This window comes from Ruditapes philippinarum, unplaced genomic scaffold (genome assembly GCF_026571515.1).
Source record: "Ruditapes philippinarum isolate M1 unplaced genomic scaffold, ASM2657151v2 ctg3278_1_1_1_1, whole genome shotgun sequence".
Lineage (NCBI taxonomy): Eukaryota > Metazoa > Mollusca > Bivalvia > Venerida > Veneridae > Ruditapes > Ruditapes philippinarum.
In genome coordinates, this window is record NW_026863599.1 from 20827 (window position 1) to 42016 (window position 21190).

General features: G+C 30.6%; 1 protein-coding gene across 1 annotated transcript in view; it reads left to right on the forward strand.

The window, feature by feature from the left end:
• The window catches only part of LOC132722641 (deleted in malignant brain tumors 1 protein-like), a 54903-nt gene that overhangs the window by 20585 nt on the left and 13128 nt on the right, over positions 1-21190 (forward strand). Inside the window, exons 6-9 of the mRNA XM_060707162.1 lie at positions 4625-4760; positions 7544-7716; positions 12292-12427; positions 18841-19013. Of these exons, the coding sequence (XP_060563145.1) occupies positions 4625-4760; positions 7544-7716; positions 12292-12427; positions 18841-19013 (618 nt within the window). The remainder of the gene's footprint in view (positions 1-4624; positions 4761-7543; positions 7717-12291; positions 12428-18840; positions 19014-21190) is intronic.

The window sequence follows — 21190 nt, forward strand, 5'->3', positions numbered from 1 at the left end:
AGACCTAAAAAATGGGCGCCTATGGGTACGTCATCCGCCATGTGTTTTGTTGGGCTACTGTCTTAAAGCTTAAGCTCGAAACAAGTGTGTAGCCTTTCGAGGAGTAAATAATATTTGTGATATCCTCTTTAAAATAACAAGAACATTATCTCTATTATTAAAACAGTCCATTTCACGAACAAAACTTCCGAGTTCCCGACTGAACGGCGATTCCATATATTTTGGAAATATTTATGCTTGTAACTTGTGTAAATTTAACAAAGGAAAAAATTATATCATTGATTAATCCTGGGGCAATTTGGTTACATCCCCTTGCAAAACATAGATACTTCGATACACAGCTGTTACAAGAAATAAAATAATAAAACAATGAAAATAGCACAGACCTTTTAATTGCAGTAAATCTATTTCGGATTTTTTCAGTTATATCATATACATGTACATTGAAATCTTGTTTTGAATTTCTTTATATTTATTTATTTATTTTTGATTGTTCGCTTTCATGGCTTTTTTCACAGTATTTCATGAAACTAGAATTATACCGCATCAAAACTCACTTTTACTCGTATTCGTTTACGAGGCAATAAATGGTGCGAGTTTTGACATCCGATATCAAATCTTTGTATATAGTGTAGTTTATTACAATAGAGACAATTGTTTTACATTGTCTTCCGCAACTCTTGCATTTGTAAAAAAATAAGATTAAAATCCGGTATTTCTATTTTATCAATTGCGTTAACGTAACCTGTATATTTGTCTTCATTACGGGGATAAACCAGAATGTAAGTTTTTTGCGTAATATTTTATATTAGCTTGTAGAATTAGTTAACAGCACAACATATCTAATATTGCCATCATTTTGTCAGTACGGCATCATTTGTTTACATTAATACATTATAATATAGTTACGCCAAATTGTTTCGTTATGGAATGAAAACTATATTAAATTTAGAATATTCGTAAATGACTCCGAATGTTCAATTCCATGAAATATTTGTTTGTAAATACTATGTTACTTTTATATCGTTTCCATGTTCAACTTGTTTGTTTTCTTGTTCATGTCTGGCCAGGGCAATCAAAACAAAAAAGATGTTTTACATATACTATCAAAGTTAATCGTTTTTGTTAAGTATAAAATAGCTTTTTTAATGTCATTTTAAGTGTGTCTCTGGATTGTTGATGTTTGAATGGTAGGAAAAAGCGGATTGAAGTATTTCCTCTTCTAAAAGAAAACAAATCTGATATATTTTGTTTGCAAAATACTAGCTTTTCAGTAGACATGCAAAATACTATATATGCTGAATGGAATGGTATATATTAATTCAGCTATGGCACATTCAAGTTCAGAGGTATTGATATTTTATTTTGAAGTTTTATTGAGTTTAACATTTGAGTCAAAACATTTGTTGATAAGAATGGAAACTACTTTATCTTAGATATGATCATTTGCGATGAAAACCCCAAACATTCTGATTGACCGCAATTTAATGAAGAATTTTTTATTAGATACTGATCATAAATGATAAATAGTGTATATTATGTTGTGATTATAACTTATAAGTTATTGATCAGCAATTTTACTATCGTCTTTATAAAATGATAAAGAAATAAAATTTTGATAGTTTTAGACAACTATTCCTCAGCAAAAAATGATTCATTTGACAACACAAACACAGCTAATTTAATGGACAAGATAAGATATTTTTAATTCCTGGAACGTTGCAAAATTTTGTAGACCAACAGAGTACTGAGGCAAGTTTTCAATTAGATAGAATGACACAGACATTGAAATTTGTTTGCTTTAAGTGTCTTGGAAACATAATAATAATTATCTTTTGAAGGATTTTGAATACCTTGAGGCAATAAATGAGGTGATAGATATGATTAAGAGGTAACATGCCTGTTTATAACACCGGCAATATAAAGAATATTCCTGATAATGAATTGCAGTTTTACAATAATTGATCAACTATTCCTAGAAATATTACTTCTCAAAATTGCAAAATTGGAGAAAAGACAATATATATAAATAAAAACCACAGAAATAACACAGAATGTCAAAAAAAAATCTATGATTTATCAGACTTTAATGTTGACTGCTTTTACTAAGAGATAATCTCTCAGACAAATAACGCCTACAAAGATATTCTATAACACCAAGGGCTATATGATCTCATAAAGGTGAAAATTTACTTTATATGTTTGCACTTAAAAACAATATAAATACATTTAATAAAAATAAATAAAAACAAAATGAAAATGGTTCTATAATTAATAATCTGGAAACATTTTAAAAGAAACAGAAAGATATAATGAAACTCTGTTAAAAGTGATTCTTATGAGACAGTCGGTTTTAAAAATTTTACATATAGTATTGAACATACTTAAACTAACAGATGTAAAAAGCCGCAACAACTTGGATGGTTATAAGGAGGCATCATTTCTTTTAAGAAACGTGTCAAACATTAAAAGTGTCCTCAATTTAGCATATGGTTCAAATCAGTTGCCCATCGGTCAAATGCGCAGAAGTTCTTTTCTGAAAGTTGAATACCATAAAAATATTAAAGGAAAACATGTTCAATAGACCAAACGTTTACTGTTACAGTTTGCTGAGGCACCATTGCAATGTTAATGAAATAGCAGAATCTTTAAAAGAAACTTTTGGTGTTTTATCAGTATTTTATCTCGGGGCTCAGTGTGAACGTTAAACAGACAAATGTTAGTTGGATATGCATTAAAAGGTACAGCGATGGTAGTATAAAACAAATTGAAACTAAATTTAAATGAAACTAGTTTCAAAATGATTGAAAAACAAATCAATTAGGATCATAAAACAAAATGATCGAAATTAACTTTAAAAATATACTATCATCAATTTAGGTACAATGTTTTATCGCAAAAATGATTTGAAATCCATGAAATTCTTAGTGAATATGTTTTTATTCGTGCTTTTAAATAAAATTGCGTGGGTTTCTAGATGAGTCGTTGATGTTTTCCTGTTAATGAGTCAACAGAGCTGATAGAAATGTAGTTTACTACATTGTATATAACATACATTTATTCTTTCTCGTAGATAACAATTATAAGAAATTGAGGAGTAAAAAATAATACAAACAACATATATAATGTTGACTTAATACCATATTATTAAAAAACACACTGTGCTTTTGGGAACATAAGGAGTGTTCAAGTTCAACATTGCGAAAAAACACGAGGATATGACGGAAATCGGGTAGATATACATGTTCAGCTTTATATTTATGCCACATAAATCAAATTCATTCACTTTAGCTGTGTTTATAACGCGGTTTAGGTTATCGTCCCGTAAACAGTGACACTAGAAGAAAATCAAAGTATGCCTTTGAAATACGGTCAAATGATAAGTATTGTTGTCGGCCAACCATTATGATATATATTATTCAAATAGTAATGTATATGGAAAACTTTTATAACAGTCAAACATGTAACTTATTAAGGATAAAATTGCAGTAAATATGCTAAACATTTTACCTGCTCAATATGAAGAAAACGTGTCAGACATAGACAATGAATGAAATATATATAGACTGTCAAATGAAATTTCTGATTTGCATTTTGTTAAAATGCATAGAATTTAAGTAATTTTCTTGGGTAAAAATTAAAAAGAAAGGAGAAAAATCTACAGAGTGAATTTAATCTTTTCACAAAATTCTAAGACCAAAAGTTAGGTTATTCTTGAAATAAAAGTGACATAATTATGTAAGTCTATACAAGTATAAGAAAAGTAAATGCCGTCAGCTTCAAAGAACTAACGAAGTAAATAAAAGAAGAGAATTAAAGTATGGTATAAAGTTTTATGTAGTTATTAGCAGTATCGAAATTATCTGACCTTTTTTAGTGTACAGTTATCTAATCGTATCAAAACTTATCGTACACATAAATATTTGGACAACAAGTTGTCAATATAAATCTTGTGAAAAAAGTTTTTGCTATGCAACTCAGTAATGAGTTTCTACATAAATACATTTTACATTGTTTTAGTAGAAAAAGCAACTATTATCCACGATATGGGATTAAACTATATGGCATTTTCACAGATACGATTTCTTATTACCTATTGAATCTTAACTTCTATGATTTTTGCAATTTTAGAAGTAAATTAGTTAAACTATTTTATACATATACTCACTCTGACGTGTGTTTTTATATTCTCCGTATCGTAATATTAGACCTCCCTGTTAAGTGTATCGTACCTCTATATGTTCGACCGTGAGATACACACATTTGACAGTATGGCTATTTAGTAGACCTTCCTATTTGATTGTTAGTGTAAAAATAATTATAAAGGTCATTCAGACATAACTTTTGTATTGAAAGTAAATATTTAATGTTTCCATTATCATAATACATAATTTAGATTATATACTAGCAACTTAGCCATCATAGCCTAACAATAATATATTGAATATAACAACACGTTGCTATACTTAATGAGATATGAGATATTAGAAAATACAACCGCCACAGATATCAAGACAATAAATCCCAAACCAGAAATTGCGATTGGGTCTTTTTTTTTCATTAAAATTATAAAATTCATAACTAAATGTATTATCATTCATATATTTTGTTTTTATTCTTGAAGTTCGATTGATGAATGGGTCGAATCCATATGAAGGGAGACTTGAAGTATGGCATGATGGGTCTTGGGGAACAGTGTGCGATGGTGGCTTTACAGTGCTGTCTGCAACTGTTGTTTGCAAAATGTTACATTATCCACAGTAAGTATTAAAAGCGACATTAATTAATTTCTCCATATGTTAACATACATGTAATAAAATAGAGAATGTGTTTTATTTCTCCGAGATGAGCTTTTGAGATGGTAGTATATTCACCTTCCGTTGCTTCTTAACTATTTTTTAACAAAAAGTCTTAAATTGTGATTTTGATCAAAACTTCACAGAAATGACTGTTTCAACCTGGTGTAAATGTCAGAAAAGCTAGAAATAAGATTCTTCAATGTCCCAGATCGATATTTAGCACGCCGCATCATCTAACATTCCTCTATAAAAGTTTTAATAATTCCTCAGGGGTTATGAATGACCTCCTTCCGGGACCATTTAGTTTATAGAGAAACATAAATTTATCAACTAGCCCAGAGCTTAGATATTTAGCATGTAGCGCTGTTAAGTACACTTTTACGAAATTTATATTAATCATGCCCTTTGGATCGGTCAAAAGAGGTCCTACATAGCTAATTACTTTTACCAAAAGTATTTGAAATTATGCCTTTGTGGACAAGTGGACAAAACAAATTAGGTCGCCTTAGGGGATTATGTAGTAAACATGTCGTAAAAGTTTATCTCTCCGAAACTGCAGTCCTCAGAGTATACATATTTGACATGTAGCCTTAAACAAAGTTATAAAACTTTTCCTCTTTTATCAAAGATGGTCTAGCAGTGTTAATATGGCATAAATTAAATCATCATTTTAAATACTACAATTCGAAGTGCTCAGATCTTTACAAGTAATATTGCCTAAGTGAAATTATGTAAATCATGCAGCTTAAATAAAAATACACCAATGTGATCATATTACGTTTTTAATCAACAAGAGAAATATCAATTTACGGCAAAGTACATTTAAAGTGACCTTAATATCTCACATGTGATACAGTTTAATGAAGACAAAAAACAAAAGTTATAAACATTTTGAATATGTTGTCAACTTTTACTGAAAGCAAACAAACTTATTTTTCAAAATAGTTTGTTTTATGCAAAATACACATACGTTTGTTCAAACTTGAAATCAAAGTAAAGCAGTGTTTAATTTCAAAAGAAATATTTTCATTTCCAATGACAAACATGTTGCAATTCAATGTATGGACTGATTATATATATAATACTTACAGAAATTTACTTATATAGATATAAAACATAAAATTGAATTGTTTGACAAGTTAATTAAACCGATTTTATGTAATGGATGTGAAATATGGGGCATGAATAAAGCTGATAAAATAGAAAATATACATACACATTTTTTGAAAAATATTTTAGGGGTAAAATTAAAAACCCAGACTAATTTTGTATACGGCGATTTAGGTAGAATGCCTTTAAAACAACAAAGAATAATACAAGTTTTACAATTCTGGTTAAAGGTAATTAAATGCGATAACGTGAAACGGATTAAACAAACATACAATTTGATGCTTGAAGATATTGAACGAAACAATAAAACTACTAATTGGGCAACGTCTGTAAGAACAATTCTATAAAATCTAGGCTTAAATTATGCATGGATATTTCAAGAAATAGGAAATGAAAATATTTTTATAGCAGAAGTCAAGCGAAGACTTGAAGATAATTTTATTCAAACCTGGATGTCTGAAGTTGAAGCGTTATCCAGGGCCGACACACATAAACTTTTCGCTACTTTTGGTTTTTCGAAATACATAGAACAAATCAATATTAGTAAATACCGAGCTGCTTTAACAAGATTTCGTTTATCGTCACACAGATTGTATATAGAAACCGGCAGATGGCATAAACCGCATCCGATTCCAAGAAATGAACGCAAATGTATCTTATGTAACACACTAGAAGACGAATTTCATTTTCTTTTAGAATGCGAATTATATAAAGATTTAAGAATTAGATATATAAAACAATATTTTCGAAAAAGACCGAATATTCCAAAGTTTGTTGAACTTCTTTCCAGCGACCAAAAACAAATAAATACCAATCTTGTCATATACTTATTAAAATCCATGGAACCCCGTAGCATAGTTTTATATTCAATGTGAGTCACTTTTCTCCACAAAATATATTTTTACATTTTTCTCTTGTGGGAGATTCTATTTTGATATATTAAATAATATTTTTGTATACGTGTGCATGTGTGTGTGTGTGTGTGTGTGTGTGTGTGTGTGTGTGTGTGTGTGCGCGCGCGCGCGTGTGTGTGTGTGTGTGTGTGTGTGTGTGTGTGTGTGCGTGCGTGTTTGTAAGTGTGTGTGCGTGCGTGTGCGAAGTTTATACTCATGTTTCATACTCATTGTATTTTTCAAAATCTTATTGACGATGACTATAATAGGTGTATAACTGTTTGAAAATTTGAGAAGATTTACATAAAAGCATTTATGATACTGTTGTTTCACCAATCGCCTCTTATAGTTTGCAAAATGATAATGATTGCATGCAGAAATGATTGATATTTTTTACGATTTCATACATTTATGCTGATTTATATAGAATTGGACCGCCACTGATTATTTTGTAAAAAAAAAAACCCTTGTATTATATGTTTGTATATATGTACTCACAGGCATTTGCCTTTTGTTCAATAAAATTATTCATATATGTCATGATAAATCACATGAACACATCTGCTGATGTTTCTTAATTCAAATTTCACCCTAACATAAAATGTTAAATATTTTTTAGGCCCGTGTTAAAGGGCGTGAACTGTCATTTTTTATTTCCAAGCTAAATAAAACCAAGCCTGCAACATTTTAAATTTTGCCGTTTTGAGTGTTCTTTAGGGATTCTGTTTTTCTCTATTTTAGTACAGATCCTCTGGTAATTATGTCCACACACTTCGGCGCCGGAAAATTGCCAATTAAATTAAACGATGTTAAATGTACGGGAACTGAGACAAGCTTACAGCAATGTCCACATAGAAGTTGTGGATCAAATAATTGTAGTCATAGTGAAAATGTCGGCATATCATGCACACAAGGTAATCTTTCTAAAAAAATATTTGAAAAGAAATATATTTTAAAATACTGTATTTTAGTTATATTGACAAGTTAAAGTCGGAAATGTATAGTAAAATATATGGGTCTCCTTTAATACTTTATATTATGATGGAAAAACTATCTTGAGCGACAGAAACATGCACTTTGACAGTATATCTAAACGTTTTTCATCTCTTTTATAGTGCTGAAATACAATATTTTGGTATTGGTATCATAAGGCGTACTGATTTGAACAAACAAATTCATAACACAGTGGTTGTCCAAATACTCTGTAACAAGAGTGTTTAAAAGTTAAATTTAAAGGTCAATTCGATATTTTGATCTGTTATAATCTAATATAATTGAAAGATTTTCAAAATGCACATAGAAACATATTGGAAAACAACAAAATGATGACATAAATTCCACGACAAATATGTAAAAAGCGACGCACGACAAACCTCAAAGACGATAAATCTTCATTGAGCGCCTCATTCAAAGTATTTTCAGTGGTATTTAACGTTTTTAACAGTGCCGCTTCTAAATCGACAAACGCATACTTAAGCCATGAGATTGTTAGTCCCTGTTGAATGTAATTAATACAAATGATAAACGATTGCAGAGATTAAGCTATTGATAAACATATTAAAGACATCAAATTTGTAATGCATATTTTTATAAGGCAAATTGATTAAGAATTAAATAGCAAAAAAGAATTAACCATCTCTAAAGAATACAATCACTTCATCATCGCTCAATATTTAAACTAGAACATGATATTCTTCACAACTTTGCAATTTTAGGTCAAATTCAAGGTTCATCTGACACTGTTATATATTTTCATTAGAAATATCATATTACGGTCTTCCACACTCGCCTTCTATTCCTCTGAAAGAGTTTTTATTATATCAAACGAGCCGTATTTCAATTTTTACTGTTCTTTATATGGCGAAGTTGATATTAACTATTATCTTACAATAACTTGATTGTTTTTATTCAAAATTTGATTCGCAATATATTGCTCCTCATCTATGATTAAACATGTGTAAGCTATCGGGTAGTTCCGTCGATAGAGAATTTAACTGTATTCGACAATCCAGTCCAAGGAAGATTGAACTCCTTTACTGCTATGTAACACGGGTGAACTTTTGTTACTTTCATTTTTCTGATAAAAGTATTTATATATCTTTAAGCAATTTTTTCGCAAACATTGCATGCCTGAAAAAAATATCAGAGTATTAAAAGGTACTGACGAAGGCAATTTATAAGCACACAAAAACTCTTCTGTAGTAAAAGTAGAATGTCCAAAGTTTAAATATTTGACATGTAGAATTGCCTTGTGGACCCTCTACTCAAGTTATGTAATTGATTAACCTTTGGATAAAAATGGCCCTGCCCTGGGTTAACTCATTTTCCATAGACTTATGTACATGTTTGCTTTAGAGGGCATTAAATTCTGGCTTAATCTCCCCCCCCCCCTTTGATAAGATAAAGTGACATTTTGCATTCATACCAAGAAAATACAAAATAGTTTTATTATTATATAGTCGTTGAATTTATGATAATTTAAATTGAATGATTGAATATAATAAGAAAATTATTATATAAAAAAGTTAATGTCTAAATCTGCTTTAGGTTCTCACTCATTTTTCATAGACTTATATACTTATACATTTATACACATTCAATTCTTGCTTAATCATCTCCCTTTAATAAAATAAAGTAAAGTTTTGCATTCACACCAAGAAATTAAATACGATTTTTAATTGTTATATTTGAATTAATGATTATTAAATATATCGAGAAAATATCTATACAAAGAAAAATTAAAGTTATTGTCCAAATCTTCTTTCTTGCAAGAGTTTTTATGTAAATCACTACATTATATTATACAGCATGACATTCTAGAAGAATTTGAATTGTCGCTCTGGGACTCTTCTTTTAGGGTACTATAGGGTATTCAGTGTAGATATTTGGCAAGAAACATGTCAGGTGGGTCTCCACAAAATTTGTTCAAATTATAGCCATTGGGTCAAATTGGCCCAACACTGGGGGAACATACATGTATATATTTCCTTATTTGTATTTTATAGTAAAACGTAAATGAATGGGTTCTGCTATGGGACGTTTCTACTTTTTTCCGGTGTTGGCGTTGTAAGTTTGATTATTTTATCTGACATATCCGAACACGATCAAAAGATCAAGGTCATAACTTGCGGTCAAGTTCGCTGGTTATCCTGTTTGAATGATCACAAGATTTAAGTCCCTTTTCAAAAGACTTTCAGTGAAGACAAGACCTCACAAGTACCTACTTGATACTATAATAGTAATACCGAATTATGTCAATATTTTAATATATTGACAATAACATCGTCTTCTTCAGGCGATTCCTCTTAGAAATATCAAAGCTATAACAATTGTCTGTTTTCACATTTTGTTGGTTTACCTTAGCCCGTGCGGTCTGAACAAAGATCAAATTTTATGTATGCTTTTTTCAAACATGTCATGAAATAAAAATGAAGCTGTACAAGTTTTCATGTTTTTATCGCTTAAGACTAATATCTAAATTAATAAATGATGACAATACCATTTAAGCTAGAAAGCGACACCATGTAAACTTTCGCGAAGCGTCTTGCATTGAAAACTGACATGCAAATACTAGTAGTTGACCATATTACATATTAGATTCAGTTTATTTTTTTTATTTTATTATGTTTTTTGCATATAGTTAAAGCCATGTTTTGTACACATGACGTCAAAGTTGAACACCAAAGCCCGGTTAAGAATATGACGTCGATGCTTATCCTTGGCAACTGTTACGGGTATCACAACGCCACCGGCTAACAAATTATTAAAAAATTCTATATCCGGCGGAAGTAATTTTTCCTTATGCTGATATAAAATTTATCGTTTTACGCCGACAAAATTTAAAAAATGGAATGAAAATTGTCATTTTTATATAGAATTTGACATTCATTTAAGCGATATTCCTGAAAAATATATTTTGTTTTTTCTTAAAACGCCCTTTGAAATGTTAAATCAGTCTAAATGACTACACAAATAAGGGATACACGAAAACACGTTATTATTTCCCCAAACTTCTATGGATGAAAGTCACTGTATCACAGCGTGTTTGTTATTTTATTTGTCAGTCAAAAGGTCGCCCGGTTTTAAAATTGCGCTATAAACGCTATCTAACGCCATTATGAACACTGCGGAAAATATAGTGATACACGGAAGTGAACAGTCTTCCATATATAAATATAAAAAATAGACGGGTCAAAATTCGTGAAATTAAAAGAAAAACAACAAAAATTCGGAGATGTACGGATCATGTACATCATTAATACGTATATGACTATACACTCTAAATGTACGGACACTTTGTTGAACAAAGTCCATTTTACTCAAATATGGATTTTATTTTATATTAAGTCCAGATATTAATAAAATATGAAAGCTCGTATTCTTGCAAATACGAATTTTGTATATGAAAATAGGGAATCAAGATGTTCTACAGAATTGCCCACTTTCTTTAAAAGGAAATAAATTGTCTTAACTGACATTTGTCAGAATAACATAAGATAGTAATGCTTTAAAAAATATTTTTCCCGGTTTTATTAACATATCAATTGCATACTGATTATATGGTAAGTGACAAGAACATAAAACATTGACAAATCCTCAATAGTGTCGGTAGCATGTATGGACAGAATACGACAATAGATATTGAACTATCTTATTATTTGTATAAAAAAGAGAAAATAGAATCCCTAAAGAACCCCAACACGGCAAATTGAAAATGTTGCAGGCTTTGTTTGGTTAAGCGTGTTCATGGACGTTAGTGGTAATTGCAAGCTACCGGCCACGTCCCCTAGCACCGACTTAAGCAGAATTCAATATTAAACAGGAACTGGTAAATTTTGAATTTTGAAACATCCGCAGATGTGTTCATATGGCGTTATTATGGAATTTACAATGTGACACGTTAGTGGCATTAAATAAAAAGCGAGATATGGTCCTATTAAAGTAAAAAAAATGCTTGTGCTCTAAATGAGAAAACAACGGACGAAAGTAAATAAAATGGAATTTTGAAAGGGGATCGGGGAATATAAATCAAGCGACCCAAAAGACATGACTAACATCACTGTTGTAAGTGCTTTCTTTAACATTTCAATTTATACAAAAGTGAAAGAAAATCAATAACCCCCTCCCCTCACAGAACAGGGCCAATTTCAGTTCCAGGGCTAAAACTTGAATAAACATACTAGAGGCTCATTAAATCGATGTTTCATTTTTCTTTTATATAAGCTCTAACCCTTGTGGTTTTTAAAGAGTTTTAAAGACTTCTTTCTGTCTGGATTATAGAAATAGTCAAAACAATATATTTATACATAACTGAGATATTATGATGGCACAAACAAGCTATTTAAATCATTAAAAATGCAAAAATATTATACTTATAGTTATTTGTCGACTCTTAAAAATCTTAAAGATAAACATTTCAACGACCACAAGCGCAAAACTATAAAAGTATGATTAGTATTGTTGTTTTAAATATTGACTCTTTTTTGAAGTTCGACTGGTTAACGGATCAAGTCAATATGATGGGAGACTGGAAGTATGGCATGATGGGTCTTGGGGAACAGTATGCGATGATGGTTTTACAGCACTGTCAGCTCGTGTTGTTTGTGATATGCTGAATTACCAGGAGTAAGTAACAAACATTATTAATTATTTCTGTATATGCTAACGTACACTTCAAACGGGTTACGTACAAAGACGATTGATTAAACATTTATGTTATTATTTATTTCTAAAATATGTTCTTGAATCCACAGTAAATCCGTTGTCGCTAGTTGCTTTTTTATGTCCGTCGTTCACTGTTATCCACAATTTCTTTGAACAAAATTATTTACTAAACATCTAAATGTTTTTCGTCAAAACTTCACAGGTTTTCCTTAACAAAACATTTATAAATTGCTCAAGTCTGATGCATAAGATTTCAAGAGCTAAAAGTAGATACTACAATGCCCGAGATCGGAATATCTATTATATAACATCACTTTTTAGTCCTGTGCAAACATGTATTAACCATTCCTCTAGGGAAATGAATGGTCCGACACCGGGACCACTTAGGGCATACTTCCCTATTTTGAAACATGGTTAAATCATTTTGTGTAATTTACAAAGTCCAGAACTAAGATATTTGGCATGTATTATTGCCTGTTCAGTATACTGAAGTATGATAGTCATTCCTTTATGTCAAAAATGTTTTTACCCAAAGAATCCCTAAGTAAACCAACTCATGTCGTAAACATGTCTTACATTTTGTTTCTCTCCTAAACAACAATGCCCACATAAGACGCATAACATTATTGTTTTCTACAAAAGTGATTTGATCATGCCGCTGAAGTCAAAATTAGTCCAGGTTCATTGGCCATTTAGTTAAAGTAGACTTATTTATTTAACATGTCTTTAAGGTCTTCTCTTCCGAAACTACAATGCTCAAAGCGAATAAAATTGTAATGGCATATAACATAACATTGGTGAACTTTCCTTTTGGGATCAAAATTGTTTGGTTAAAGTTCATAGGAAAAAATTATTTAAATTTTCTTGTTTAAATACTACAATTCCTAGAACTTTCACTGTAAGATTGTCTAACTTCTAAAATAAAACCCATAAATTATGCTGCTTGTACCCAAATGTTAAACACAAATTGTTATCTTATTACTTTTTTTAATAAAAGGTAAACCAGACTTTTATGTCACTGTGCATATAAATTCTGCATTAAAAAGACCAAAAATAAAAGTCATTGAAATATCAATCTAGATTTGTTTGTATTTAATTAATTTTATCACTGAAGTCTACCACATTTTCAAACGTGTTTGTATTGGGAAAAGTAATTAAAGATGCTTAAAATCTTTAAATCAAATTAAATTTATATGTGGGATTGGTTTTAAAATATAAAAATGGCCAGGTTTGATATCGGCCGGAAAAAAGCGTAATGCAAAATGAGTCTGGAAAAGTTAATAGGGGCATCATTAACGCACAGCATGAAATAGGGGAAAGTGAAATATAAACCACACCGCACTTCAGAAGGCAAAATCACTATAACTAGTAGAACCAACAATTGTCTTTAATGTGTTTACAATGTTTAGTTGAACCAGTAGACGCATAATGTCTTTTGAAATGAAATTATTTATTTAACGGTTGTAACAACATTGCATTCTGTCAATTTAGAAACAAAAGAAATAACAAAACATAATTGATTATGATAATACCGTGATTTTATTAAGCATTTGGAGCAACTTCATGTCAATGAAAACAAAAAATGAAAGAAAGAAGTAATGATAATATGTGACAGACAGCTCCCAGCGAAAATGCTTGGACAGATACATAGAAACACAATGATGCTTAAAATAAGATAATAATATTGAATATGCTAAATTGTGTTAGAGGAAATTTACAATACGGTCTGATGCTCTCAGAGATCTTAGTATACAATGAGATGATTATTAAATATGGATTAAAAAGGATCAACATCGGGAATCTTGTACTAAAAGTGTGATTTTATATGCGATAAATTACTAGCTTTGATATATTTATAAGCATATTTCTAGTACGTGACAAACGCAGTAAGGACAATTGTCCATATTTTGAGCCTTAGCATTTTGCCGTAATTTGTACATTACTTCTTTGTTTACTTGACAATAGTTAACTTTTCAATACGTTTTCAATTTTGTTCTTCAACATTAGCATGAATCTAGAGGCATGCTGCTTTAATATAATACATTCAAATTAAAGGGGAATATATGTGAGAGAACCGTCACTTAAATAAAAAAAAGTTCTACATTAGATTCTTTATAGCTAGGTAGGTACTACTAACCTTTAATCATATCTAATCTTAAGTGCATTTATAGATGATAAATACGAGTATAAGGAAATGAGCAGTTTATAGTTACAGTTTATAAGCTATAAATTATTAGCTAATTACGTAATTAATTCAAGTTTGATTAGTACAAGGCAGGTGTCTATCATTACATGGTCGATCATATTTCGATAAAACCACACACAAATCTAAGGGATGACCAAATACAACTTTTTTAAAACAATCATTCAAATGTGTATGTAGAAAAATGGTTATTATATGTGGCTTCTCAGCCACAGCCATGTAATTAGAAAAAATGAATATTCTACCTCCGGAGGTCAAATATATACATATTTTATACATTACCCTTGGTCTATATCCAAAACCACGTGGTAGAATTACTTTCAATCTGCATGCAGCCCAAGATTATTTCGACCAACAGACGAGATATTAAGATTGCTTAATCTTTAAATATTTAAGGACGAAGGATTAAACCAATGTTATTTAAAAGTATAAGAACAAGTCCTTAAAAATGGACAATTACCAGCCTGAAGTAAATACAGTTGTGTGTTTGTAAGGTTTAATTCTTAGGGTATATCACAAAAGTTGTATATTCCTTTTCTTTAAAAAAAATAACCAACTACTTCATAAGTTTCTGATAATTGACACCACATAAGATAATGAGTTTGAGAAATTTCTATTTGTAAACAATTTCGATTATTGCTTATGCGAGTGGACATATTGTCCAATAAAACGTAACAAAAAATGACAATAATTTAAATTTTAACGAAAATAATTAAAAAGGAATTGCATATAATAACAGAATTCTACTGTTTAATACCGCAAAGTAATTTTTAAACGATATCGTATACTACAGTATTTGAAGTTCAAAATATATTAAAACTAGTGTGTTAAATGTTTTGGTTATATACAGGTATAGATAAAAAAGATCAAACTGCGAATGCTACAAGAGTGAAACAAGATAACAATTCTTAATAGGCTATGAATCATATCAGGACGAAACAATGCGTTTAACTTGCATAAATGAAGATACAAATCAGAGGACACTAAATATCATTTTACGAATGCAGGTACATGTCGAAAAGTAAATGAAATATATACATTTACATTACATCAAAATAAAACTGATTGGCTTATGATATAAGCTATATAAATAAAGGCAAATAAGATCGGAGAACAGGGCATGCAACATCTCTCTTACCGTGAAATACAATGTACATTAGAGGTAAAACTTAATATCAGATAATAAGAATTCCCGGGAAATAACTCGTTTTTAACGAAATTATAATTTGCTTTTACGAAACATTAATTCGTAAAACGAAATATTATTTGGTAAAAACGAAATATCATTTCGTAATTAAGAAATATTGATTCTTTATTAATATTTCATTTTTACGAAATAAATCCTGTGATTAAAGGAATACATTAGAGCCACTTTCTTGTCGGCTCAGTAACTTGATACTTATGACAATACCTGTTATATTAAGTGAAGGAAGAGGCCAGGGAGGTCTTGGCCAGAGGATGACCCCTTTTGATTTTGGTCAGGGAGGTCTTGGCCAGAGAATAACCCCTTTTGATTTTTAGGTCATTTGTCGCAGGTCAAGGATTGATTTAAAAAATAATACAGGGCCTTTTCCAGTTATTTTGGAAATGGCCCCTGGTTTAAACTGGAGGAAATTTTGTATTATTTTGTGTAATTGAGATATTTTCAAACATTAAAAGGGGTTGGCCTCTAGATGAGAGAAAATAGGGTTTTTATAATATTTATAAAAAAGGATTTAAAAATGATTAAGCTCCTGATTAAATATAATTCAGGTTAACACAAGTAAAATAGTAATTGTTTTCTTCCTTAGTCTTAGACCTTAACGTGACGGTATAACAGTACTGCATTTATTTTTAAAAAATTGCCAACTGATTGAGTTGTCGCGATAGGCATGATAGTGCAGGCGATAAAAATGGGTCCATGGGTTCAAATGCAAACTCAGGATATTTTTTCTGTTTCGTTTTATCGATTATATAGAGTTTTTGAAATAAAATATCATATATGACCGCACGGTGCCCATGTATAAATCTTAAAGAAATATATTTTAAGTGAAAATCTGAAGGCCAGCTCTTTTAAGTTATACTTATGTGTTTGATAAAAGGAACGTAATAACATAGCCTGTTTCTTTTTTAAAGAAGCATATCGGAAAAGACTAATTGTCTCAAAAATCTAAATATTTTGACTTTTCCCAGCTCTTGGGAATATGTAATTGAAGAAGGGGATATGTTGGATTGAGAATGACTTCTAATTCAAATACCCTGTTCACTCAAATACATGTATAATAATAATTGGGCTTATAATCGTTAAATTTGGTGGTAAGTTTGATACAGGTTTGTTTACGGTCTCTTTTAATCGTGGATTAATAGGGTTTTTTTTACTCACAATGGCCTTCAATATTTCGTAATAAGGAATTAATAATTCTTAAAAAACGAATTATAAAATAATCGTAAAAACATATTAATATTTCGTAAAAACAAATTATTATTTTGTAATAACGAATTAATATTTCGTAAACACAAATTTATATTTCCTACTTACAAAAATATTGATATTGCGGAAAAAAATCGAATTATTTTTTCATAAAAACAAATATTATTTCGTAAAAACGAATTATTATTTTGTAAAAACGTAAAAATTATCTCGTAAAAACAAAATAACATTCGTAAAAATACGAAATAATATTTCGTTACTACGAATTAATAGTACCGAACTTAGTCCCGCCCGGGGAAAAATGTGGAGAATGTCACAATAGGGATTCCGTATTTCCATTACAAATTTAGGCAAATTAAATACTTATCTTAATATCATGTCTGAAGTCAGCATATTTTAACCATATCAGCTGCTAAATAAAAACATCGTTTGTTGATTTTAATATAGGGTTAACGCACGTTTTCCCGTGTAATAACGTCTGCAGAGTCCCGAGGAACGGTTGGTGCCCGAGCCCGGTAGAACGAGGGCTCCAACAGTTCAAAGGGACTCTGCAGACTTTATAACACGAAATAAACGTGCGTTGACGCTATTATAGCATACAGTTATAAAACAGATTCATAATGTATATTGAATACAAAACACATACATTAAATTATTGTGCTTGGACGGTATTTATCCAATTCTTTTACGTATGCGTTTTATTTTTCCGGGGCCAACAACTTTGGAAATACAAATGGTCAGAACCGAACGAAATTTCGAATTTTAATTGATTAAACAAAGCTTAACATTGGAGATTAACTCAAGAAAAAAACAACAACATTAAATTACTCTACCCAAGACAAAACATGACCCTTAGAAATTCCTAGAATGATTTCAAATTGACGGTAGAAAAGATCAGTGACATAAGAAATTATTATCGTTTTATTTTTTTTTTCAAGCACACTAGTTTATTAAAAAAAAATTCAGGAACTAAACATAAGTCTCTCAAAGAAATATAAAGAGCATTTATCAATACAAACATCTATAAAACAACATTTTCTTATATTCATTTTGTGTGTATAACTTGTTTTGTAAGTTAATCGGAGAGTTAAACTGAATAACAAATATTTATTTGTTTACATTGACAACTGTCAGTTCCTTAGAAAGGGCGATAACCAAGATTAGCGGCGTTGTCTATACGCCGTATTTCCTGCATAGTTTCTTGAATTCTGCTCGCCGTAATGCGATTGAGGCCCTCGAATCAATAATTTCAACATAACAAGAGCGCATGACTCTTTGGCAAACAGGCCAAATTGCCTTTTTTGGTTTGTTTACTGGGCCCTGTAAGTATTGCGCATAGGTAAAACCGGACTATAACAAGGCTGCGAGACTCTGTTAACATCCCGTTATAACATGGGCAAAAGAGGGCAAAATAGCCAAGTTTATGCTATAATGAACGATGTTACGAAGTAATTTACTAAAGTTGCAATATAAAATGCACAGACTTCAAGTGGCATGATTAAAGGTATAAATTTTCAAACTAGTTTTATACAAAACTTTAGACAAGTTTTGAGACCGCCATGCATTAATAGCCCGCAAATTAAAACGATTTATTTCTTAAAAGAAAATAAATCCACTTAAAAAGCATAGCAATTGATCTTCATTTTGATTCTCAAAAGATATGTATTCATTTTCTATGACAGACATGTTGTGATTCAAGTGATTGACTGATTTTATATATGTTGTGATAAATATCGACAATTAAATGATATATTATTTTAGTTTTACTCCTGTGGCATTTGGATCTGCATATTATGGCGCCGGAACATTATCAATACATTTGGACGACGTAAAATGTACAGGCTCTGAATTAAGCTTATTTGATTGCCCGCATAGAAGTTGGGGATCAAATAATTGTGGTCATGGTGAAGATGTCGGCATAACATGTGCACGAGGTAACCTTTCAACTAATTATAGTTTATATGAAATATGATTTAAGAATAACATATTTAAGTTTTATGAATAACCATGTCTGTTAAGAGAAACGTGGTATTAATGTGTAATCAAAATTTATACAGGAAAAAATCCTGACCCTCTCATACGTTTTATTATAAAATTTCACCAGGACAATTGTCTGCTCTTTGACGTATGACTAATTTTTTGACAAGTTATATAATTATCATTTTTTATGAAATTCCCCTTCATATGTAATAAGGTGGTAAATCGCGCAACACAATATTGTGTATAGATTATTACAATTTAAAAGCTAGTTTTTGAAAATTGTGATGATTTGCACAAAAGGGTTAAATTTTTCTGGGCAAATATTCATTTCAATAGGCTAATATAAACACTTTTGCGATGCCGTTTCGTGTTTGTGTAGTGGCGGACAACAAATTACATCATATCTTCCGGTTAAGGTTCAATCGATTTGACCACTGTGACACTGTAATAGCTGTCTATGTAAAAGTTCACCACTGTTATGACTTCAAACTCGACAAAACTAATACACAGAGGAGATCCCTTTTATAAAAAGAAACTGATTTTCTAAATATCATCATCTCATAAAGCACTGAATATTTGTTACACTTAACGTAACTTTTGTTAATAAATATCTCTACTGTTTGTGTAAAAAGTCGACAAAATTAAAATACAGAATAGCTCGCTTTTAATACATATTTTCTCAGAGAAAGTACAATGCTCCATAAAGCACTGAAATAGAAAAAAATATTGTTAAAGCTTAATATTGTTTCTAATTATTGCAAATCTGTGTATGCAATACTGTTTAACCGGAGGGGACTTTAGGTTTTTACTCCGTCCGTCCGTCAGTCCGCCCACAAAACTGGACCCTGTGAGAACGCAAAAAGCGCTGAAAACATTTTTATGATACTTGATATATGACAGATGGCAAGCTGGAGTTTATGCATGTCTTTCCCTTTTCTTTCTATGTTGTTATGATAAAAAATATACTGAAAATATGGCAAATTTTACACATAAAATGTATTCAGTGGTTACGCAAAAAGTACTGAAAATATTTTTATGAAACTTAAAATATGAGTAGCTGGCAGTCTCGGAATTATGCACGTCTTCGAAATCTTGTTGAAAATGTGGTTACTTTGGCAACAAATAGGCTTTAAATATATCAAATATAACATAATTGTGATAACTCAAAAGTACTAAAACATTTTTTATGAAACTTAAAATAAGGATAAATGGCAGTATGGATATTATACATGATTATAGGGAGTATTGGGAGCTCTTCTTCTCATCAAGGGTCGGTTTCTGACTTCAGTTTACGATTTTTCACTAAGTTCTTTATTTCTAAAGGTATTTATTTCAAATTTCAAATATATCTTTTTGATAATCAACCACATCATAGGTGACAAGGTTTACAATTCTAGCACAAAAATGATCGTAATTGCCTTACCACCTCTCCCCTTGAACTTAGAATTGTAGTGAAGAAATGTTGTTGTTTCTTATAACCTTTTTTTCTTAATGTTTCTCTTCAAACTTCATGAAATACGCAAAATGTGAACGTTTTCGTCGCTCTGATGCTTGAAAGAAAAAAGAAATGCGCTGTCGTGTGCAGCTTTGCCGAAATTTAATAGGATTTTCAAAATAGATTTTAATTGATACATTACATGTATCTAAGATTAGTTTTAAGAATTTATTACATTTATCCAAAACTTATTCCTATTGATATTATTTAAATATTAGACTATGGATTCATTTCCTTTTATGCCCCGGAGGGAGGCATATTAAATTTGCATCGTCCGTCCGTTTGTCTCTCTGACTGCCTGTTCATCCGTCTGTGCGTCCCCAATTCATTCGTGTCCGGACTGTAACTTTGTCATACATTGAGGAATTTTGAAATAACTTTGCACAAATATCTACCACATCAAGACGATGTCTCACGTTAAAAAACCACATTCGACACTGTAACTTTGTCATGCATCGAAGGATTTTAAAATAACTAGGCATAAATGTCTACCACACCAAGTCGACATGTCGCTTTTTAGACTCATGTCCCTACCTTCAAGGCCAAGGTCACAGTTTGAAGGTTCTCAATCTCTCGAGAAGAGTTTGAAGATACACATTCATGTCCGGACTGTAACTTAAAAATAATTTGGCACAA